The sequence below is a fragment of the Pan paniscus genome, chromosome 3 (assembly GCF_029289425.2).
Source record: "Pan paniscus chromosome 3, NHGRI_mPanPan1-v2.0_pri, whole genome shotgun sequence".
Classification (NCBI taxonomy): Eukaryota; Metazoa; Chordata; class Mammalia; order Primates; family Hominidae; genus Pan; species Pan paniscus.
This window is the reverse complement of record NC_073252.2, coordinates 147,608,013-147,632,895: the sequence shown is the minus strand read 5'-3', so window position 1 is coordinate 147,632,895 and position 24,883 is coordinate 147,608,013. Positions and strand designations below refer to the sequence as shown.

The window sequence follows — 24,883 nt, the reverse complement described above, 5'->3', positions numbered from 1 at the left end:
CCTTGCTTGCTGTCCTTTAACTGGGCCTATTTTGTCCACCCAGTACCCTAACAAAATCTAGACTTCTCTCCCCATCATCTTCAGCCTTGCCATTTTTCCTAATATTCCTCCGTCCCTCCCTCCTTCCCTTCCCTTTCCTTCCTTCCTTCCTTCTGTCTAGAACCTAGAGGTTTGTATATTTTGTTAATATTTACAAAGAACTAGTTTTGATTTTGTTCACAATCTCTGTTGTGCCATATTTTGCAGTTGTTTTCTATTCATTTTTACTCCTTTAAATTTCTTTCTTCTATTTTCTTTGAATTTAATATATTTTTTTGCTTTGTATCTGTTAAAGTTGAATGCTTGTTTAAATGCTTATTTTGGTTTAATAAACATATTTAAGACAATTAACTTATTTCTTGATATTACTTTGCTTTTCATAGGTATGGTTTATTGTGTTTCTGTTTACTCCCAATTTTAAATATTTCATAATTTCCCTTGTGATCTATTCTTTTTTTAAAAAAAGATATTTAATTTTTTAAGAGAAGTTTTGGCTTTACAGTAAAATTAAGAGGAAAGTATAGAGATTTCCTATATATTGCCTAAATTCACTTGTGCTGAATTTTATTTGTATTATTTGATAATCTCTATTGATAAGTGAATGTGATCTGTTTATTTCATGAGGCTATACTATAGTCTCCCCTATTATTGACATCACCCAACAGAGTGATATATTTGTTACAATTGATGACCCTATATTGACACATTATTATTGCCCAACACCCATAGTTTACATGAGGGTTCACTCTTGGTGTTATACATTCTATGGGTTTGGACAAATGTATAATGACATGTATTCACCGTTACGTGGTGTATTTCACTGCCCTAAAAATCCGCTGTGCTCTATTAATTCATCTCTCCCCTTCCCTTTACCCCTGGCAACTAGTGATCTGCTTACTGTCTGAATAGTTATGCTTTTTCCAGAATATCATATAGTTGAAATTATATAGTATGTAGCTTTTTCAGATTAGCTTCTTTCACCCAGTAGTGTGCATTTAAGTTTCTTCCATGTCTTTTCATGGCTGGATAGCTCATTTATTTTTAGCACCGAATAATAATTCATTCTACTGAAGGATATCATGGTTGCTTCTGTTTTAGCAATTATGAATAAAGCTACTATGAACATTCATATGCAGGCTTTTATGTGGACATGTTTTAAACTCTTTGAGGAAATACTAAGGAGTGCTATAGCTGGATTACATGGTCAAAGCATGTTTAGTTTTGTAAGGAACTGACAAATTGTCCTCCAGAGTGGCTGTATCATTTCGCATTCCCACCAGCAATGAGTGAGTTCCTGTTGCTCTGCCTCCTGTCAGCATTTGATGTGGTCAGTGTTCTAGATTTTGGCCATTCTAATATGTGTAGTGGTATTTCATTGTTTTAATTTGCATTTCCCTGATGATGTATAATGTAAAGCATCTTTTCATTTATATTCTTTGGTGAGGTGTCTGTTAAAATATTTGGCCCATTTAAAAGTCAGATTGTTTTGTTATTATTGAGTTTTGAGAATTCTTTGTATATTTTAAATAACAGTTCTGTATCAGATATATCTTTTGCAAGTATTTTCTCCCAGTCTGTGGCTTGTCTACTCATTCTCAAGACAGTATCTTTTACAGAGCAGAAGTTTTTATTTTAATAAAATATAGCTTAAATCAATTATTTTTTCATGAATAATAACTTTGGTGTCATATTTTAAAAAGTCACCACCAAACCAAGTTATCTAGATTTTTCTCCTGTTGTCTTCTAGGAGTTTTATGGTTTTGCATTTTACATTTAGGTTTGTGATCCATTTTGAGTTAGTTTTTGAGAAGGGTGTAAGGTTTGTGTTTAGATTCTTTGTTTTTGCATCTGGATGTCCAGTTGTTCCGTACCATTTGTTGAAATGACTGTCTTTTGTCTATAGATCCCTATTTATCCCTATTAATAATTTTTCATCTAATGTCTATTTTATCTGATAACACTATTGCTACAAAAGCTCCTTTGTCAAAGGTCAGCTGACTATATTTATGTAGACTATTTCTGGGCTATCCATTCTGTTCCACTTATCTATTTTTCTATTCTTTTACCAATACCACATTGTCCTGATTACTGTAGCTTTATATTAAGACTCGAAATGAAGTAGTGCTAGTCTTCCAACTTTGTTCTTCTTCAACATTGTGTTGGCTATTGATCTATGGTTTAATCAATGAGTTATTCAGGAGTATATTTTAATAAGCTATCTTTATTGTTCACTTTTAACAATTGTATTCAAATGTTTAACATTTATTGAGACATTTCATGTGACTTAGAATATGGACACTTTTTGTAAATGCCCCACGTGTGCTTAAGAAGAATATGTATTTTTTCTGCAGAAATACACACACACACACACACACACACACACACACACACATATATATAATATCAGGAATATATCTAATGTTAGATCTAAATCCTTTCTAATTTGTGTGTGCTAAAAAGTTTGGAACTATTTTGTTAGGTACGTATGAATTCATGTTTACCCCGTCTTCTTGACCTGTTGTTGTCTTAATCATAATTTGGCATACCTATTTATCCCTATTAATAATTTTTCATCTAATGTCTATTTTATCTGATAACATTATTGCTACAAATTTTTTTGTTATTATTTCTTGGTATTTATTTTCTTGGGAATTTTCACCCTTTCTATGTTCTTTGGTTTTAACTATAGCTTTTATAGCCAACCTGAGCTGAATTGTCTTTGTATTATTTGATAATCTCTATTGATATGTGAACAGAATCTGTTTTTTTTGGTACTTATTAATTTATATTTATTTTAATATCTTAATTTAGGTTTCTGCTTATCTTCCTTTTTCCTTTTCTTTTTCTTTTTCCTCATATTTGGCCTTATTTTTTTTTTGAGACGGAGTCTCGCTTTGTTGCCCGGGCTGGAGTGCAGTGGTGGGATCTTGGCTCACTGCAAGCTCTGCCTCCCGGGTTCATGCCATTCTCCTGCCTCAGCCTCCTGAGTAGCTGGGACTACAGGCGCCTGCCACCATGCCCGGCTAATTTTTTGTATTTTTAGTAGAGATGGGGTTTCACTGTGTTAGCCAGGATGGTCTGGATCTCCTGACCTCGTGATCCACCCGCCTTGGCCTCCCAAAGTGCTGGGATTACAGGCTTGAGCCACCGCGCCCGGCCATCTATGGCCTTATTTAGCTTGATAACATTTTCAAAAATTACTATGTGGTTTATCTGGTAGTTTGGGAGTTATACATTATATTTCTATTCTATTAAATGTTACCTTTAATATTTCAATGGGAATATTTGTCTCCAAATTTTTCTTTAAACGTTGCTCAGTCTATTTATCCTCTTCTTAAACAAGCTAAGGACCCAGAACCGTTAATCCACTAACTCCTCCTTTTTGTGCCTTCTTTCCCCCTTCTTGATTGTTGGGTTTAAAATTTTAGTTCTACATGAAAAAATCCACACTGATGGCTCTTTTAAATTTTTGTAAGTAATAGCTGTTTAAATTTATAAACATAAACATATTTATAAGCATATTTGTAAATATCAATTTCTGGGCTTACTTGTTTTTTCTTGTGTTCCATTCATTCTTTTGGGTTCATTTTCTTCTTCCTGTGAAGCTTATTTTTTAGTAGCACTTTTGAGGATCTGTATGTTTGGGTGTGTTGTATGATTTCTTAGACTTAGTATTTTGAAAAGTCTTTGTTTTGTTCTCAATTTTGCATGACAGTTTAGATTGATTTAGAATTTTATATTTATTTGTATTTTCCCTCAGATGTTTTAAAACATTGTCTTCTGTTAATTATCATTGCTGTCAAGAGTTCTTTTATCAAAGTTGCCATCCTTTTCTAGATAGCCTATCTTTTTTCTATGTGAGAATTTAAGTTTTTTATTCATTATTCTTCAAATATTTATTGATTTCCAGTCAGTGTTGTAGGCATGGGGGGGGATACATCAGTGAACAAAGCAGTAAAAAATCCTGGCATTCATTAACCTTGCAGTCTAGGGAGTGAATATATAAGCTAAGATAAAGCTAGATGCTGTAATAAATTAAACTCCTAATTATCAGTAGCTTGATTACTTGAGATTTTATTTTTTATTCATCAAACTGTCCCAGTTAGACAGCTCTCCTCCAAACAATTATTAAAAGACCCAGCCTTCTTATTCTGCTATGTGACTCTGCTATCTTTTACATTTGGACTTTTGTACCAATGGTGTCCTAGAGTCACCTCCATTCTAGCAGGCAGGGAGGGGAAAGAGCATAGAGGATTGCATGGCGGGTATTTAGGCACCAGGCTTACAAGGGGCACTTATTTTGACCACATTTTTTCTTGTGGCCAGAACTAAGTCACTTGCCACACTTCAACTTCAAGTGCACCTGGAAAAAGTAGTCCAGCTATGGGTCCAGGAGGAAGAGAAAATACATTTGGGAATCAGCTAGCAGTCTCTGCATGTAGAGATGAATAATAAATGAGTATTTTATATATTGTATGTTAAATAGTATTAGTGTAAAGAGGAAAATAAATCAGGAAGGATTTAGGGAGGGTTGCAATTGTGAATGGGTGGCTGGTGAAGGCCTCATGGAGAAGGTGTGTTTAAGTATACACCTGGGAGAAGTGAAGGGTTGGTACCTTGTGAATCTGACAAAAGAACATTTCAGGCAAATAAGGTAGCAAATGCAAATATCTTCAGGTGGGGGCAATCCTGGTCTGACCAGAGCAGCTGGGAAAGAAAGCTGTGTGGCTCCAGGAGAGGGATTGAGGGGCTGGAGGGAAAATGAGGTCAGCTAGCCACAGATAATGTAGGGGTGTGTGGGGACATGGTGACTTCTATATTTACTCCATTGTTACTGGAAGGCATCAGTAGCTTTTGAATGGAGGATGTTGTCTGACCTATGTTTTATTTGAATAACTCTGGTTGCTGGGTTGGGAGTAGGTCATGGATAGGGGCAGGAAGTAGAACTAGGCCACTTAGGAGGCTATTCTGATAATTCAGGTAAGAGAGAATAGTGGTTTCAGCTAGAGTGTTAATAGTAAAGGTGTTGTGAAGCTATCAGCTTCTGAATATATTTTGAAGGTATTGCTGACAGGATTTGCTAATGAATAGGACATAGAATGTACAAAACAGAGAAGAGCCAAAGATGATTGTCTGGCCTCAGTAACTGGAAGAGTGGAGATGTCATTTGCTGAGGGAGAAATCTTCAGAATAGGATCAGGAACTCAGTTTTGATGTGTAAAATTTGAGATGGTTTGGTGACATCCAAATGAAGATGTGAGATAGACAAGGGGAGAGGCCCAGGATAAAAATATCTATTTGCCAGTTATCAACATAGAGATGGTATTGAAAGCCATGAGCCAGGACTAAATCACAAAATAAATGTATGTGGTAGAAAAGAGATTCAAGGCCTGAGCCTTGGGACATTCCAATATGCTGAGGTCAGTGAGATGAGGAGGAACTAGCATAAGAGACTGAGAAGGAAGTAAGAGAAGGTAACAGAAAATCTAGGACACTGGAAATCCCTGGAAGCTAAATGAAGAAAATATTTCAAGAAGGAGACAGTGATAAAATACATAAAATGCTGTTAACAGGTCGGCTAAGATGAGGACTAAGATTGACAATTAGATTTAACAGCATGAAAGTTATTGGCGACTTTGACAAAGAATGGCAGGTTGCATTCCCCAGAAAGACCCTCTGACATGGAGGATGAGAGAGATGTTTGTTAATTAGTGCTCTTGAAATAGCCATCTCTGGATTTCGAAAGGGAAGAAAGCAGGAATTGTCAGAGGGAGAAATTGAGCTGTGATGCAGTCTAGCGAAGACTCCCCGGGGCGGGGAGGGGCTTTAATGTTGAGTTGACCCTTCAGAGTTGTCCTGAGTTGGGACAAGTTATCTGAGCCTGCATAAACCCTAGTTGACTAGTCACTGATATTGGACTGCCCTGTAAGGTAACTGTGTGACTCCTCAGACAGGGCAATTCTGAAGGGCAAAGCTGTGGACTGTAATCTGGTAGCATTGCTAGCAGCTGGGTAATAAGTTCTTTAGGGGGCTCTTAGTAGTCACAGAGTTCACTAGAAGCAGTTTAAAGTAGCAAGGGCAAAAGTCTGGTGAGAGCCAGTTCAAAAGAGAATGGGAAGAGAAAAATTGGAGATAATCAGCTTAGATGATTCTTTTTTTTTCTTCATTTCTGATACTCACTAGGAAGTGTCTGGGTGTGGATTTATTTTTATTCTTTCTTGGCATCTGGAATGTACTTTTAATCTCTATATTGATGTCATTTTTCTATACGATACTTCAAATATTGTTTTTCCTCCATTTCCCACCCCCCTCCCCTGAGCTTCCTTTATACACATGTTGGAATCTTTCAGTTTTTCCTTTATATCTTTTTTTTCTGGTCTCAGTGTTTTTATTTTATTTTTTATTATACTTTAAGTTCTAGGGTACATGGGCACAACGTGCAGGTTTGTTACATATGTATACATGAGCCATGTTGGTGTGCTGCACCCATTAACTTGTCATTTACATTAGGTATATCTCCTAATGCTATCACTCCTCCCTCCCCACACCCTCCTTTATATCTTTTCATTGTTATTTCATCTTTCTTTCTCTATCTCATTTCATCAACTTCTGGGAAACTCCTTAGTGTTATCTTCTAGCTCACTGATTCTCTTATACTGTGTCCAATCCACATTTTATTCTGTATATCAAGCTTATACAGTTTTTGAAAGAACATATTTTTATTTAAAGGATTCCAATTTGTTCTATTTCATATCTCTATTTTGTTTCTGGCTATTTTGTTTCATATTTTTATATTCTTTTTTAGAGAGATGGTTTCCTCCTCTGTCTCTTGGTAGAGTCTTAACCTACTTATTTTAAATTCTTTTTCATTTTTTTTTATTGTTTTCATTTCCTATGGAGTAAATTAGTATTCCAATTGTTGATCTTATTGATCTTATTGGCTGTCTTTCCTAGTGTTAGTTTTGGACATATGTTAAATAATTTTTAAATTATTTCATAATAATTTTCAGGCTTATGTAGAGTAGTAAGTTTTATTATATTTTTATGTTTTATTTACTTCTAATGCTCACCACTTTCTGATTCACAGTTTTGTAGTTGCCCCTAAGTTCCCAGTCCAGAACCAGATCTTATATTGGTTCCTTGGGGCTCCTGCCCCTTTGATAGTGATATTTCAAACCTGTTTCTGAGTCAGTGTTGGTGTGGCTAGGGCGTGGTGGTAAGACATGTCTGTCTCCTCTGCCTCTCCAAATATGGAGCTTGTAATAACCCCCTGTATCAAGCACCAGTGGGAAGTTGCATTTCTACCTCTTTTCAGCTAGTCATTTTTAGCAGAGCCTGGCTGTGATCCCCTACCTAACATGAGAATTACTCTGAGTTCTGGTTACTACACTGGAGCTGAACTCCAGGTTGCCTCTACTTGGCTTCTGGGAGCTGGAACAGCATCCACAGCTTCAGTCCCATCACCCCTCTGTATTAATTTTCTATTTCTGGCCCTTGAAGATGACTAAAAGTACATCCCTACCCTATTAATGCCTGTCTCATTCCTTAGGGAAAAGCTTTCAGCCATTTTTTTTTTTTCAGACAGAATCTCATTCTGTTGCCAGGCTGGAGTGCAGTGGTGTGATCTTGGCTCACTACAACCTCTGCCTCCCAGGTTCAAGCAATTCTCCTGCCTCAGCCCTGTGAGTAGCTGGGATTACAGGTGCCTGCCACCATGCCTGGCTAATTTTTGTATTTTTAGTAGAGATGGGGTTTCACCATGTTGGCCAGGCTGGTCTCGAACTCCTGACCTCAGGTGATCCACCTTCCTCAGCCTCCCAAAGTGCTGGGATTACAGGCGTGAGCCACCCGTGCCTGGCCTTTCAGCCAGATATCGATGAGAAAAAGATAGGTGCTTTGATAATAGTTACTCAATGTGTTATTCCTCCCAGGGATTTTTTTTTTTCTAGAAAGATGTAAATGCTAGACATGATACTGTATGCATCAATGACGTGTTAATTGTGGACAATATTTGCTTTCTTGGGGACTCTTCATGTTTCTAAAGTCACCCATGTAGTACACAAAATATTATACCTATAGATCTCTTATCCTTTCTCTTTCTTCTGTTTTAATTCTTTACAGAATACACACATATTTATAGACTCAAGAGTAGAGTTTATTACTAAGTCCTTCCATGCATATCATGTCCCTAGAATTCCCTTCTTTTCTTCTTTGATGATGTTGACGAATATGGCCTTGAGGCACTCGCCATCCTTCTTTGTGTTCTCTGTTCTTTCTATGCTATTCCCACCCTCCCCGAGTCTGCTGCTTGCCCTATTTCTCAGAGAACTCATTCTCTCTCTTGGTTTTACATATCATCTCTGGTTTAAACTACTCTCAAATTTAAATCTCCAATATAGAATAAGATCCAATAAGAAGTAACAGATATGGAAATGAGTACTTACTGAGTGGACCAGGTGTAGACCTGTCATAAATGTTTTTAGACATTCATTCATTTGGTCTTGCAGTAGCCCTGTGAGATATAAAGATTATATAATGATTATTACAGATGAAAGAGCTTAGTCTATGAGGGTTAAGAAAATTGCTGTCCTAATTTCTGGGACTGTGCAGCTCCCAGGATTCAGGACCTTAAGTTTTAAAGCCAGGAAAATCTCAGGCAGACTGGAATGAATCGATTACTCAAGGCCTAAGGCCCTTGATTAGGAAGTGATTAAGCCTGGGCTTGAACCCAGTCCCATCTGAGCAAGTCTGTGCTCTTCACCATGACATCATACTGTCTCTGTTAGAACAAAGTAGAATAAGAGAGTTCAGTTAGAGAGCAGAAGGTAAAGAAGGAATTCACGGAGGGGAAATTCACGGAGGGGAAAATTCTGGAATTTCATCAGGGGGATTCTTGCTTCATCAGGAATCAGGAAACCCATATTCTGGTTCCAGTTCATTCACAAATCCAGTGTTAAGCTGAAATCACTTACAGCCCTATGTTGCTCTTCCCTCTCCTGTGAAATGAGAGGCTAAACAAATCAACTCCCAAGATTGTTTTCAATTTTAAAGTTGTTTTCCTTGAAACTATCCCTTACATATAAACGCTCCAAAACCATTTCAGACCTTGTAAATATTAGCTAGTTTTTACAAGGTTATAGAGATAAAAAAGAAAACAGAAAATATAAGCCAGAATTTTGCAATATTTCATGATTTGCTCAAATTTCTAGATTTTGCTCTTTAACATCACTATTTCTAAGCACAGCATAATTCTATTGGAACAGTTGAACAGTTTTGGCCTCTAATTTAGTGTATTTAATTTGTTGTAATTAACTTTATGGTGTTTTCATTGTTGTCTTTAACTGTTAACATAGTGTCCCAAACATCTCAGCGGGGAATGCTTTATAAATTTTCTCTCTTTATTGTTATTTATAAAATGTTAATGGCTTCTATTTAAGGCATGTGAGATTAATAACTGGGAGAATGTACTTTTATAACAGCACTGTTTTAATCTGTGAAAATCACAAGAAAAACAGAGTCACAACATGCCACAATTATCAGTGAAGGCATAACTGCATGTATTGATACGGGACTCTTCATAAAATATTTTGAAATCATTTCTGATATAGTAGTGTTCTAAGGAAATAAGGCTCTTATTACCTTTTTTGTTCTTGGACATATATGCCCTAACTGATACATTTCTAACTGAAATCCCCCAGAAATAAAATTTACAATAAGACATAGCTTCTAATATTTTAACATTTTGTTCAAGGAAAGCGTCACTCTATTACCCCCACCTCTGCCTTTCTCTCAGCATATGAGGGTTGTATTCAATGACTGAATGGGAATTTCAGGTGAGAAAAATGTGGAATAATGTGAACTTTTCTGAAACCAGTTTTTGGAGAGTGTGTGTGTGTTTCATTACCGTTCACTTTGCATCAAAGTACTTAGCTCCTCATTGGATAATTATGGTCTTCCTATCAAAATTTTATCAAGATAACAAGAGGGAAAAAATTAAATAAGCAAAGCCCATTAGTCACATTACAAAAATTCATGACAGGTTATACATACATTTCAGTAGTAGCGGGATTTCCAAATAAATATTAGGAACTCTGAGAAAACAAAGAAGATTGTAATGCTAATGCTTTAGGACTTCTTTTCAGGAATTCAAATAAACAGTTTTCATAGAGTTTTATTACTTGGCTAGTCATGTGCTCAGTCTTATGGAAGACAAAGAAATTTAAACAGCTAGTTCCTGCACTGGTGGGGCTTACAATCCAGCACAGATCTTGGTGGCTTTTACCAAAGCTTGATGCTTCATATTTCTTTTGAGTGAGTGTAAGAAGAGAAATGGAACTACCTGTAATGACTAGGGTAGTATTTTCAGGGTTCTAATAGGTTATATTGAAACATTAATAAAGTATATATAATTATTGTTAAGTAAATTGTAATTGATTTATAACATATAATCAGAAAAGTGCACAATTCCTGTGTGTAGCTCAATGAATATTGACGAAGTGTACACATCTCTATAATCACCCTCTGATAAAGAAATGCCTACCCCCTGGAAGGTATTCCAGAGGCCCTCCTTGTGCCCCCCACCTCAGACCCTGCACTCTTTCCTCACAGTTCTCTATTATCCTGTTTCCTATTGTCATTAGTAAGTTTGGCCTGTTTTTGAACTTTATATTATTAAAAACATAGACCGTGTCCTGATTATGCTGGCTTCTTTCAAAATAATATATGTGAGAATATACTATGTCTTTGAATATACCATTTATTTTCACTGATGTGAAATATTCCATTGTATAAATAAAATGCAAATTGTGTATTCTACTGTCAGTGGACATTTGGGTTGCTTCTAGTTTTTAGCTGTTACAAATAGCACTGCTATGATCATTCTTATATGTGCCTTTTGGTATACATTATAAGCCTTTCTGTTGGGAGTCTGAGGGATGGGTCATGGTTAGGTATGGATTCAATTTTTAAAGATAATACCAAATGGTTTCCTGAAGACTACCAACTAACACTGCAACAGGCAGTGTGTGAATATTTCAGTAGTTCTATATCTGTCTCAACATTTGGTATTTTTAAAGAAGCCATTCTTTTGGGAGTGTGATGGTTGTGGTTTTATTTGTGTTTCCTGGGTGATGAATGAGTTTTGAATGAATGTCTTTTCACATGCTTCTTTCCCATTTGGTTGCCTATTTTTATATTCAACTGCCTGTATTTTTCATTGATTTGTAAAAGTTCTTTATATTATAAGGTACATTTGTGCTTATAATTGTGGATGATACATGGACTAAAATTCAGTATTTCGATTTATTCTAGTAGTTGATCTCTACTCAAGTATGGGTCTATCTAACATTGATCATTTCCTTTTTACCCCCAAGTTACTCCACCTAACCACTATGAATGATAGTCTTGTCTCACCAACCCCAGCCCATCATCTGTTGGTAAGCTTTGATCTTCAGTGACCTTCAATGTACATGTCCATGTATTGCCAAATCCTATTTTATACATAACAGTATCAAAATCCTAAAATAAGATCACAGAAAAACTCCATAGCTTGTTGAATATGGCTCAGAATAGTTGGTTTTACCCATTAAGAGAGTCAAAAGGTGAAAAAAAGAGTGTATTTTAGCCAAAAAAAGTAAGAATTTTAAAGTATAATGGGAGAGTGTTCTCAGTTTAACATCTCCTTTTTAATGAGTTGAGAACTGAAATGTATTAATAACTGCTTTTTTGTGATTTAAAGATTTAAATATTTCATGTAAGCTGGGAATATTTGAGATATCTTAATTAATGTAAGTGTCCATGCATGCCCATAAAAGAATAGAACATAATATCTATTTTATGAAATAGTGAAAACTTATATCCAGAAGGTACCTTTGAAGTCATTGATGGTGTGCCTCTGAACTTGGAGTGCTGGGGTTGAAGGTGGGTGGGAGGTAGTCGGGAGTGATGGGCAGTTCAGGGAAAGCCCATGAGATCCTCTTCAGTCAGAGCAGCCAGGCTTTCCACCTGTTATTCTCATTGACTTCTGAGACAGAGTTCCTTTAAACATAAGTTGAAGCTGCTATTTTTAATATTATGGGTCTATTTTAAATCTTTTGCTTCTAGACGAGGTAGGATTCAGAGGGGTTAATTGGTTTGCTTCAGATCACTTTGGCAATGGCAGAATCAGGATTGAAATCCAAGTTTGCTCTCATCACAGTGCTCCTAGACTCTAAGCTTTGTGTTAGCTAAAGTGATATCCTAATGATTCATTTATATTCTTTCCTTCCCACTTCCTGGTTCTGGGTAATATATTAACCTGAATTAATTAGAAATTTAGAGGAAGGTTTCTGCATCAGGAAAGGAGTATGATTTCATGGGCTTGCCACTGTTCCATGTGGTCCCTGCGTTCCTAGCTAGCCTGATATTAATCATAAATTCACAGAGTATCTTCTTTCCAACTCATTTTATGGCCCTCTCACAAGTTTGGATTATAGTTTAATTATGTAATTATAAATTTCTTATTCTCCTATCATCTACTGTAGTTGGACCTCTGTATCCATGGATTCCACATATGTAGATTCAACTAAACATGGATTGAAAATATTTTTTAAAAATGGACAATTGTGTCTGTACTGAATGTGCAGACTTTTTTCTTGTCATTATTTCCTAAACAATGTGGTGTTAGAACTACTTGCATAGCATTTACATTGCATTAGGCATTATAAATAATCTAGAGATGATTTAAACTATATGGGAGGGTATGCATAGGTTATATGCAAATACTATGGCATTTTACATAAGGGACTTGAGCATCTGCAGATTTTGACATCTACAGGGGTCTTGGAATCGATCCTTCATATACAGAGCAATGACTGTATACCTTTGCACATTTTAGATGCCTAATATTTGTCCTGTTATATTGGCCCTCATTGGAAATTGTTCTGTTTGGTTTTCTTTACCTGCTCTCCTTTCTCTTTTCTTATTCCTATTGTTTGGTGCTAGCAGATCTGATGATTTGGTCAGAGACACCAGGAGACTTGACAGAAGTCAGTTAGAAAGAAAATCCAGAAAATAACCCAAAGGTCCTTGTTGACTTAGTAGAGGAAAAGTGGAAGGGGGCTTATACTTATCAGAGAAGGGTGACTAGGACAAAAGCTGGGAGGGAGGTCCTAGTGGCCTAGGCTTGAGAGACACATGATGAGGCCTGCAACTAGGGACATGACCAGAAGTGGCCTGGTCTAGACTCCTTTTTTTTGGTATTGTTCTCCAGAGTTACAGAGCGCAGAGTGAAGTAGAGAAGGTCAGGAGGGAGGCACGAACTCTTGCCCATGCAGTTGATTTCTTGGATTTGGAGCCAACTATTTTTTAGCATAGTACACAAAAGCAATGGAATAATAGTGTTTTAGAAACTGATGGGGTCTTAGAGATCTTCTTGCCCAAAAATTTTACCTTGTAAATGAGAAAACTAAGTCCAAGAGAAGTCAAACCAAGCCTTCTGGCTCAGTTCTGTGTGGAGTTGTGGAATGGCAGTACTATGCTTATCACCCATATATACTCAGTTGCATAAGAGAGAAGAGCTCAGGGCAAGAGATTACGTTTTATTTTAAATGAAGTTCAGAAACCATGGAAGGGAAATAATATGATCTGATACACAATTAAGATGACTCCTGCTGTGTGGAGAATGAATTGGCAGAGAAAGAGAGGAAATTGGGAGAGCAGTTAAGAAGCTATTTCAGCAGTCCCAGAATGAAATGATTGTGGCTGGGAGATTAAGATGGGGAGAAGCAGATGTATTTTTAAGTTAAAAACCTAGAAGACTTGATGAATTGGATGTGGTAGACAAAAATATAGGAGAAATAAAAGATTTATGGCTTGAGCAACTAGGTAGATATAGGTACAATTTCTAAGACACAGAAATGGGGAAGGGTGAAAGTATGATTCAGGGTTAGGAGGATTGAGGTGGAGGGACAGTGGGGAGAAAGTTTGGGGTAGTAAATGAGGACTTCCGTTTGCCATAATATCAACTGCTGAAACTGCCTTTCCAGATCCCTGGAGCATGGCTTGTTTCCCTGCATCCTGCTAATTACGATAAGGCTTTTTTTTTTTTTTTTGCCAAAAGAATACTGAATTATAAGGGCCATGATAAAGTCTTGGCTTGTCTTGTCTTTTTCTTTTCTTTGAGACAGGGTCTCACTCTGTTGCCCAGGCTGGAATGCAGTGGCACGATCACGGATCACTGCAGCCTTGACCTCCCAGGCTCAACTGATCCTCCCACCTCAGCCTCCAGTAGAGTAGCTGGGACTACATGAATGCACCCCACCCAGCTAATTTTTGTATTCTTTATTGAGAAGGGGTTTGACCATGTTGCCCAGACTTGTGTTGAACACCTGGGCTCAAGCAATTGTTCTGCCTCAGCTTCCCAAAGTTCTGGGATTTTAGTACTGAGCCACTGCACCCAGCCTTAAAGTCTTATCAGTCATCTACTTTAGGAATGTCAAGCTAAGAAGATAAGGTAGGGAAATAGTTTCTACTTCTGTTTGTCTTTCATCCATGTAGAAATGGAATTAGAAATCCTTAGCATTCCTGTAACCGTTTCAGAGAGCCTTAAGTTGCATCTACTGTAAAAGAAAGGGTGAAAGGAGTTTTTCACAAATGTGCTGAAGGAAATGTGAGAAGGTAGGTCATCCTTGTCCAGTATGCTGTTGCCATAATTACTGATTATACAAATAGCAAATGCTTTTTGAGATCCTTCCAAATACCAAGCCTTGTTCAAGGCTTGTTGCAGAGAGGAAAACAGAATCTTTGCCTTTATGGAAGTTACATTCTAGAACGTTGGTTATGTCAATGCCCTGTTCAAAAACTTTCAATAGTTCTTTGACCATTTCAGCAGCATAAAATGTAGCCCTCTGCTAAAATCAAACAGACACACAACTTGATGTCCCCCAGACTACGAGTATTCTCACCTCCATGCCTTTGCTTGTACTATTTCTCTTACCTCTCTGTCTTCTCTGCTCTTAAGTTAGGCATTCTGATCCACTCAGGACTGGTATTCAGTACCACAGGGGTGTACTGGCCAGCATTTGCTTCTGATTAACCCTGTGCTCACCCTTCCAGGTGTAAGTAGCTCAGTTCTTCTTGAACTCTCTTTTATGTCACCTTCTCAGGCCTCGGTGATGTTGTCTTCATTTGAACTCATAGTACTCACGGATTTATATCACTTATTTCACAAAGCTCACAGATTTCCTTATGACATCTGGCATACTTTTTGCATGTTGTTTGCATCTTTATTTAAAATTTGATTTATGTTTTTGGCTTTTTTTCTGAAATAAATGGCAAGTCCTTTGCACAGCTCAGGCACTAAATATGCTTTTATTAATTGATGGATGCATTAGGAAGGACTCAGCATCTCGTAACTGTCTGCTGGAGACTTAAAGTGGAGAGGGGCCCCATTTGCTGATATTTTGTGTCATTGTGCCCATCTCTAAGCAATTCCATCCTTCCTGGCCTTTCTACACCCCCAGCTCCTGTCTCAGAGGCCTCCCTCATCACCTCAAGTTTGCAGGGACATTACCATGCCAGCACCCCTTAGGATGCTTGGCTAGTTTTTTGCATTAAAAGGACAGTGGGATGTCTTGCTTTCCAGCCAATTTAATGCAGGCTGACACTCCTGGCACACTGAATTAAGGTGGAGGAGCCAACAGACCCAGAGAAGAGTCCATTTCTGTGGAAATTAAAACAAGAAAATGATGGAGCACAAAACATTTTTATTTCCTTCTTATACTTAAAGAAGACAGTGTAGTTAAACCAGGCCAGAAGATGAGTTCTGATTGTTAATTGCTGAGGGAGATGCAGTATTTTAATTTATCCCAGTTCATTTGCAGAACTAGGCAGACAAGGTACATGTTCTGTGCTCTAGCCCATGAGATGATGCTGACAATTTGAGAATTAATCATTTTTGGATGTTCCAGATTTGCTATTTTAAAACTGTACCTGCAATGGTATTTTCCCCGCTCTGGGTAGAAGCTGAGGAAAAGTGTTGTAGCCTTTTATCTAAGAGCATGAGGCTACAGGGTCCTGACTTTCATAGGGCAAAGCTGGCTTACAGATTTACTGAAATAATTACCAAATTATTTAATAGGTTTTGAATTCTGAACTCATAGTTTGTTAGTCGAGTCTGCCAACTGAACAATTATACATAGAATCTTAGAACAAGGGTCTCCATGGAACTCTGCTAAAGCATTTAATATTCCCATTTCTAATTGTAAAGCCATTTGAGCATGTAGTAGTATGCACTGGTGTAACTGACTCCGTGGATATAGAGGTAACATTTGATGCATTTTGGATAATGCTTTTGAAGTAATGATAATGTCAAATGTAGAAGGGCTCAGCTAATGAACCCATTAATCAGCCCTTTGTTGAGCACCTCTAGAATGCAATGCACTGAGCTGGGAACCATGAAGGATGAGGCACAAGGCAGACTTCATTCCTCTAACTGAACATTTAAATATTCTGGGAAACTTTCAAAAGTGCCAGATGCCTAGGTCCCACTCTAGACGTATATTTAAAAACTCCTTAGGTGATTCTGATATTCATCCTACTGGTATAAAGTATAGTTTTGTTTTCAAGGCATTTGGAGTCTAACTGGGAATGTATAGGACTAAAATTGGGAATATAGATATATAGTATATATCGATCACTCTGTGTTTTTAGCCCCTTACACAGACAGCTTATGTTAAGTTTCTAGGGAGAGGCATGGACAACATAACTACTGTATTTAAGAGAGGAACAGATCACAGGAAAAGAGGCTGGGTGGTCATGGAAGAGGTAGGATTTGAACCTAGGCTTTGAGGGCAGGTAGGATATAAATAAATATAGATGAAAGGTCAAGGCATTCTGAGTGGAAGGCTGGCATAAACCTAAGCTGAAGGCAGGAGTGTATAAGGTATGTGCCAGGTATTAACTGGATATTAGTTGAAAGTAGTAAGAAAGCAAGTAGTAGAAAGTAGTAGGAAATCAGAGAGACCTGCATAGGGTCTTGATCCCAAACATCTTTTGAGTTTTGCACATGCCACTACATAGCTTCTTACCTTGACAAGCTATTTTACTTCTCTAAGCTCCAATTTCCACATCTGCCAAATATTCATAATAATAGTTCTTATCAGGTTGCCTAGACCCAGTAAGGCAATGTGTATATGAGCACTCGATAAACTGCAGAGCCCTACCCAATGCTAGCTATTGTTACTGTGTTTTGGAGGGGAAGGCATTGAAGGTTATAGAGCACAGAAATGACATATAAAAAGTTTTAATCATTCACCCTATTTACCTATGAGTGAGCAAAAGAAATAGCTAAAAATAAATATTTATCATCACTGAATTACTTAATGTAACTGTGTTTAAGGACTTGGAGCTCACACTTTAAAAAAGAAGATCATTCTAACTGCCCCTCATGACTACTGAAGAGGCTATGCCTGAAAAAGCAAAATGTGAGTATCTGTGCTTACCTAACATAGTACAAGTCATAACACTCCAACTGTTTTAACCACTCTTTTCTATTAATTAGTGACCCTCAGAGCACTACACTTATTGGCACATCTTGAAAGGATTTATTCCATTCCCTTTATTTAAAAATAACCAACTTTTGAGAGATCTTTTTAACTTATTGTGCTGTCCCATATGGTATCCACTTGTCACATGTGGGCTATTCAGTCCTTGAAATGTGGCTGGTGAAACTAAGGAACTGAATATTTAATTTAAACTTAATGAATTTTAATTTAAACTTAAAAACTGATAATTCAGTTATTGGAAAACCTTTAAGCATGTTTGGAACAAATTTGGGCATATAAATCTATTTTTTCAAGTGATGATTTTATAAAATGTAAATACAGATTAAGTAGTTCTGATAAAAATTTAGCATGTGAGTTGTGATGTATGTAAGTACAAACAAAATACATATAGAGTTTCGAAGATAGAACAAAAAGAATGTAAAATATCTAATTCATTTTAAATATTGATTAATGTTGAAGTGGTAATATTTAGATGTATTTTATTTAAATAAAATATTCTATAAAAATTATGTTATACAAATTAATTTCACCTTTTTTAGTATGTCTACCAGAAAAATTTAAATTACATGTAAATTACATATTCAGTTCACACTGTATAATCTTCTAGCTTTATTGAGGTATAATTCACAAATAAAAATTAAATATAAAGGTGTGCAATGTGCGTGTTAACATGTATACACATTGTAAAATTATTACCTCTATCAAGCTAATTATAATATCCATTACTTCACATAGTTAGCTTTTTTTCTGGTGTGATGAGACTACTTAAGATTTCTCTCAGCAACTTTCAGGTATACCATACATTATTATTAATTACACATTATATTTCTTTTAGAGTTAATCTAGACTTGGCAGCAAATACAAGCAATCCTAACATATAGTGCCGCACATAGAGCTGAGGTTATTACTGTTCTGCTACCTCCTCTTGGCTCCTGTTACCCCTGACAGTATATGATACAGGCCAGCTGGCATCTGCCCAGGGCTGCCAATAGAGCTCTGTGATGATCACTTTAACTCTCTTTTTATGTGGATAACACAGAACACTTTTAAAGATGGGAAGGTCAGAAAGGGTGGAAGATCCAGGAAGTGGAGGAGGAATATTCTCTAGTTCCATTTTGCCTTAGGTCACGCCCACATGACCTTGATGCTATGAGCCTGGCATTTCCCTACATCTCCTTAGTAACCTGACCACAGTCTGAGAAATATTAACATAGAAAGATTTTTGGGCAGTACCCTGTAAAATATGTCTGAGGTATATATGAAACTTATTAGCATTTCTTGGTGCAAAGAAGGCAGGATACTTTGTTAAAGAAGACCAGAGAATAAGGGAGGGGGAAAGTGAGTTAGTAAGAGACAACTTAACAGAGTGCCTTTAATTTAGAACTGACGAGCTGAGTCTTAATGCAGAATGTATTACGGAAAAAAATGTTGAATATGTGTTTTAGGAGATGATAACCAGATGCCACTTGAAATTTGGGTTTCATTTGGTTCTTTAACTCTTTTTAGGAATAAATTAGAAATAATTTATGTTTTCTTCACTTACATGTAATGAAATTAATATAAATTATTGTATTTGAAGTTTTTGTCCGAAGAGCTTCTATTTACTTTCCAGCTCCGTAACTCTTTACCCTAGAACTGATGGCCTTAATTCCAGCTTCTCTCCTCTTCAGCTTCTCCCCTGTACAGCTTCTCCCCACTTCTTGGCACTCTAATCCTTCTCTCCATCTGAACCTCTTTACAAGCAGGTTCTTTCCACAGATGCACTGTTATTCAGACCTTTATTTGTTTTTTGCTTAGCTGTTGTATGTTTACTTTTCAGCAAAGAAATTCTGCAAAATAAAACTTAGGAAGAGCTCAAATATGTAAAACAGATAAGATCTGAGCTTCTCTGATTGAAAGAAGGAAGCACCCCCAAGGCACATGAAATTAATGAAGCACATATTTAAAGCCACTGCCTTAGCCTGGTTTCCATTCACTTATTTCTCTTGGAGTATTTCTGTTTTCAATATTATTTTCAATAATACAGTGTAAAGCTTTATCTTTTTAAAGGGAAATTCATACATTAGTGTGCTAGTGGTAGGGGGTGTTGGTGGTTTATGCTGGCTTCTATCACAGTGCCTATCTTAACTGACTGTCAAGGCATTTATTTACACATTTTTTCTGGCACTAGACTCTTAAGCACTTGGAAGACAGAAATAGCTAGTCTTACTTATTTTAGCACATTTATCATCAAAACAGCATCTAGCACTTAGTAGGTACTTAAAAAATGTGTGCTAAACTGACTTCCATTGTGTCTGAGGTGGGGCTTTTGTTACACCTGTCAGGCATTTACTCTGATTACATACACAGGGTTGGCCTTAGCCATGTGGCCACACATCTTTGCTTAAGATTATCTTTTAACTAAAATTTTGTGAAGCCTCTCTGAAGAATGTAGCCTATTAATGGGAAGGATGTAAACCCTCTGAGTATGGCCAGTTGTTTTTATTATCGTTATGAAAAGCAAATGTTTTTAAGCCCCTGGGTCTTTTCGGATACAGAAAATACTTACTCAACAATTCTAATTAAGAGATGGCTCATTCTCTGTCATAGTTTCCATAACTAGATTTTCTTTTTGTATCTTCACTTCAGAGGCTCACTGGAGCAACTATGTAGAACCTCTAAAGTAGTAGAGAAATCTGGTTTTATGAACCATCATCACAATTGTGTTAAGCTGATGATATATGAAAAATGAGGTTTTTTTTTAAAAGATAAAATAAATGTGTGAAAATGTTTTAGGCTAGTGAAATATTTGGGATTAGAGCTACTCATATTTTTTTTTCCTATGGGAATGTTAGTATTTGCACTCATGTCTTAGATGAGTTTAATATGACCATTTCAACCTCTTCATGAACTTTATTGCAAAACATTTATTATTACTTGTAATGACTTACTATTGCTTTTGGGAACTTTAATAACATGAAGAATCCTATGTATGAAAATATTTTATTAACTGCAAACATATTAGTTAGTTTTGGATAAAAAGGAATTTTAATAAGACAATTTACCCAAACTGCATTAGGAAGTTATCTTTGTGATTCTGAAGAAATGAGGGTTGACTAAAAAAAAAAAATTATATAAACACTGTTGGGGAAAAGTTTAGCCCAATGATGGTAATGCAATAATCTCAAAAATAATAAAATTTCTCACATTTATTGAAAGCTTATATGTTAGGTGCTGTGCTGTTTTGTAACAGTGTTTAAGTTAATCTTCAGACAAATCTCTGTGACATATATTATTATTATCCTCAGTTTACAAATAAGAAAAATAAGGCTTAAGACAATAAGGTTCATGAGCAAACTGGAATTCAAGCACAAAATAGTGTGACTCAGGAATAAGAGCTCTTAAAAATCATTCTATATACTATCAATATGTATTTACAAATTAAGTTATAAGTATAGTTTTCATAATAAAGAAGGAACAGACCTTGGCAACTTCCGCAAAATAATAGGTGAAGTGCACTTGAATGTGTAAAAGATGCAAGCTTATATTCTTACCCCATTATGAACAAAGAAAAGAGAAGCCTCAAAGATTATTGACTAGATGGAGCTTTAATAAAAATGTTGTTTGATTTATTGTAATTTTTAGACTCATTTGTGGAATAGATACATGTCCTTGGAAATTATAAAAATAAATGATGCTAGCATTGTCTTTTCTAAGGCATTGAGGTATGAGTTATCTTGTGCTATCTTGTGAATTTCACTCTTGTTCAAGGGCCACTTTTTAGTGATGGTAGAAAATCAGAACAGCTACCTCAGTGCCTCAAATGACAACAAGGGCTCAGGACTGCCAGCTGGAAGTCAATGTCCACATGACTTCATTGGAGCCATTTCAGGATCTATGTGAAATTGCTGCTTTCTGACCTTGGCTGCCTTTCTCTGCTCCTTTATGAACAGTCTCAGGCCTTGTTCTGCTCAGTAATCTCATGGCCTGACTGTATGGGTATGCTGTGACAATACCTTGATATGTCAAGATCTGCTTTCTGGCCCCAACAAGGCCATTAGCGCTACTAGAGCGCATATAGTTTCTCCACGGTCCACAGGTGATGGGGTGGCACTTGTGGACAGGGGAAATCAGGGACTAATCAACAAAGAGCCCAGCAAGGAAGAAAATGCTACTTTGGGAATTTAACTCCTCTGTCAAAAGCTAATTCTAGTTACAAAGGGGGAAATTGAAACAGCTGCATCAGCACATTAAATGACAACAAGGGGCAGGAGTGCTGGCTTAAAATGCAAGTGTCAGGGAAACGTGCGTATCTCACCAGTGTGACCAGCCAAGTTTCAGAGGAATTTCCAGTACTCATGAGGTGTACATGGCACTGGGAAAAGCAGTACATTTGTAGAAAAGAGCAGCAAGGAACTCAGGAGCACAGTGCCTATGCAGAGCCGCAGCACTGCTGTGTGACTTCAGCAGGCTGTCAGGTCTCTGCTTCTCAGAATTTACCTATAAATGAAGACTAGAACATCTCTAAGGTCTTGTCTGAAATAAGACATGATGGTTTCCACAAAGCTACATTTTGAACAACAACAAAAAACCAGTGACTTAATATATTAATAAATTATATTGCTTGTCATGTGCATGACACATGACAATGTTGTAATTATAAGTGATTGTAATTAAAGTAATTGTAAGGGATATTTGATTAGTCAGAAAAAGGGAATTAAAAGAGGAAAGGACTGTCATGAGAGAAGGAAAAGGAGGACAGGTTGTGAAGTCACACCTAGGAATAGCTCGCTGGCTTTCCTCCATGAAGTAAATGCTCTGGCTAGAGGCCTCCTCAAAGCAAAATTGGATTTTGGTTGAAATTTGATGAAACAGTTTTAATTCCAGAACTCTTGCCCTTTCCGTGTGAGGACAGTGCTTCTTTTGGCTTGAATTGGGAAATTAATGTGAACCGGGCTCCATTCCTCAGGACCTCATTACCCTAAGGTAACAGCTACCTGTGGCCTGTGAGTCTACGTGGTGAAAAGCAAGGAGATATTTTGTGCAAGAATAAAGAGAGAGTGTGGCCTTCAATAATTTATTATGAAATTTTCAAACACACAGCAAACTTGAAAGAATTTCGAATCAATGCCCATATACTTACTACCAAGTTCTTACCATTAATATTTTACTGTACTTGATTTGTCACATACCCATCCATCAATCAACATGCATATCATTAGTTAGAATTAATTATTTCTTTATAGTTTTTCTTCTTTTGATGTAAAATGTACATACAATGAAATGCACAAATCTTAGGTGTACATTGAGTACACTAATGATAATATATGCCTGTATAATCCAAATTCCTATCAAAATACAGAACATTCCCATCACTCCAGAAATTTCCTTCATGTCTCTTCTCAGTTAATCCATCATACCTTCCCACAGAATAATAACTGTTTTGTTTTTTCCACCATAGATTAGTTTTACCTGTTCTAGAACTTTGTATAAGTGGAACCATATAGCATGTGCTTTTTTGTGTAAGTCTGATTTAACTTGGCATAATATTTTTGAAATTTATCCGTAGTGTTGTACATGTCAGTACCTCTTTTTATTGCTAAGTAGTAGTTTATTGTACACATATAACCACAGTTTACAAACTCTTCTGTTGTTACATATCTGGGCTGTTTTCAATTTAGAATTATTATGAGTAAAGCTACTGTAAACATTTTTGTACAAATCTTTTGTAAACATACATTTTCATTCTCTCTGGTAAATACCTAGGATTGGAATTGCTGGGTTGTAGGATGGGTGTATATTTAGCTTTAAAAGAGATTGCCATACCTTTTCCAAACTGATTATGCTATTTTACATTTCCACCAGCAATACTTGAGGGTTCCAGTAGCTCTACAGCCTCATCAACATTTGGTGTTATCAGTCTTTTTAATTTTAGCCGTTTTGGTGAGTGTAGTGGTATCTCATTATAGTTTTGATTTACATGAAGATTGAATTTTTAATTGCTTAAAATTTGAGTGGGTGAAGAGTAGAGAAAACCTTCATAGTAAGAGTACTAATAGAGGTAGAGTTATAAAAACAGAGAGCCCACTGGCCAGACTTTGAATAGGTAATATATTTAAATTTTGCTGAGTTTGAGTTAAGAGGAGGAAGCCAAGAAACACTTATAAGTGTCAGGATCCACTGATACAATTCCATTTTTAGTATTTGTGCTGCTGAAGCAAGCACACAATCAGCTAATAATAAAGAAAATATGTAAAGAGGAAAACTTAGACAAGGCTGAATGAGAATGATGTAGTCTACATGCTGTAGAATTGTATACATAACCCTGGTTAAAAGAAATTAAGAAACTTAGGCTGGGTGCTTTCGGTCACACCTGTAATCCCAGCACTTTGGGAGGCCAAGGCAGGTAGATTGCTTGAGCCCTGGAGTTCGAGACCAGCCTGGGCAGCATGGTGAAACCCCATCTCTACAATAAGTACAAAAATTAGCTGGATGTGGTGGTGCACGCCTGTAAACCCAGATACTCAGAAGGCTGAGGTGGGAGGATTGCTTGAGCCTGGAAAGCAGAGGTTGCACAGAGCCATAATTGTGCAACTGTACTCCAGATTGGGCAACAGAGGGAGACTCTGTCTCACACACACAAAAAAAAGTTGAAAGAAATTAAGAAACTTAGAAAAATCCATAGACATGTGTTTTTGAATTTCAGTGCTGCTTCTATTTAATAAATTTATTGAGGTATTTTATTTTACAGTTATAATTTTATCAACAAGTTGGAAGGTAAATACTCTTGAGGAAATGTACAGCTTCATACATTAGTCATCAAGTATGGAAAACACAGACTTGTTAATAACTTTTGTGCCCAAAACATGTTGTTATATCTTCTATACAGTAACATTTAAAGGACTTTCAGAACTGAAGGATGTTTCTGTTTTGTATATTTTCTTTGTTTTCTCTGGACTGAAGTAACTTAGGATAACCTATCTTATCACCTGACCATTACAACCTTATATTTCTTCTTAAAAGCAAAATATTATGTTAAGAGATCGTTATATTTCTTTTGCTTCCTTTTATAATGTCAACTTATAAAATTTACTTTCACATTAACTGCTTAAAAAATGTTTCTCTGTTTGTATATTAGGTCCTACATTAGAGATCACCAAGCAAGACTTTTTTCAAGAAGCAAAAACTCTCATTGCCCAACATTATGAGAAAATAAATGAGGTTAGTCCTTTGCATTTATCTAATGTTACATTTTAAAATTTTTGCATACTACAAGGATTCTTCCAAAGGATTGCATAAACCCTAATATATGATAGAATAAA

At 36.5% G+C, this 24,883-nt stretch overlaps 1 protein-coding gene across 28 annotated transcripts in view; it reads left to right on the top strand.

Annotated features, from left to right (window-relative positions):
* The window catches only part of IQCM (IQ motif containing M), a 465,249-nt gene that overhangs the window by 55,890 nt on the left and 384,476 nt on the right, over positions 1-24,883 (top strand). For 20 of the 28 annotated variants that reach the window (XM_055111891.1, XM_055111884.1, XM_055111893.1 and 17 more), the window contains 3 exons: positions 11,412-11,474; positions 17,417-17,501; positions 24,700-24,782. In XM_055111891.1, coding sequence (XP_054967866.1) covers positions 17,465-17,501; positions 24,700-24,782 — 120 coding nt within the window. In that variant the 5' untranslated portion in view covers positions 11,412-11,474; positions 17,417-17,464. The remainder of the gene's footprint in view (positions 1-11,411; positions 11,475-17,416; positions 17,502-24,699; positions 24,783-24,883) is intronic. The other 8 variants (XM_055111895.1, XM_055111892.1, XM_055111894.1 and 5 more) reach the window with 1 other exon arrangement.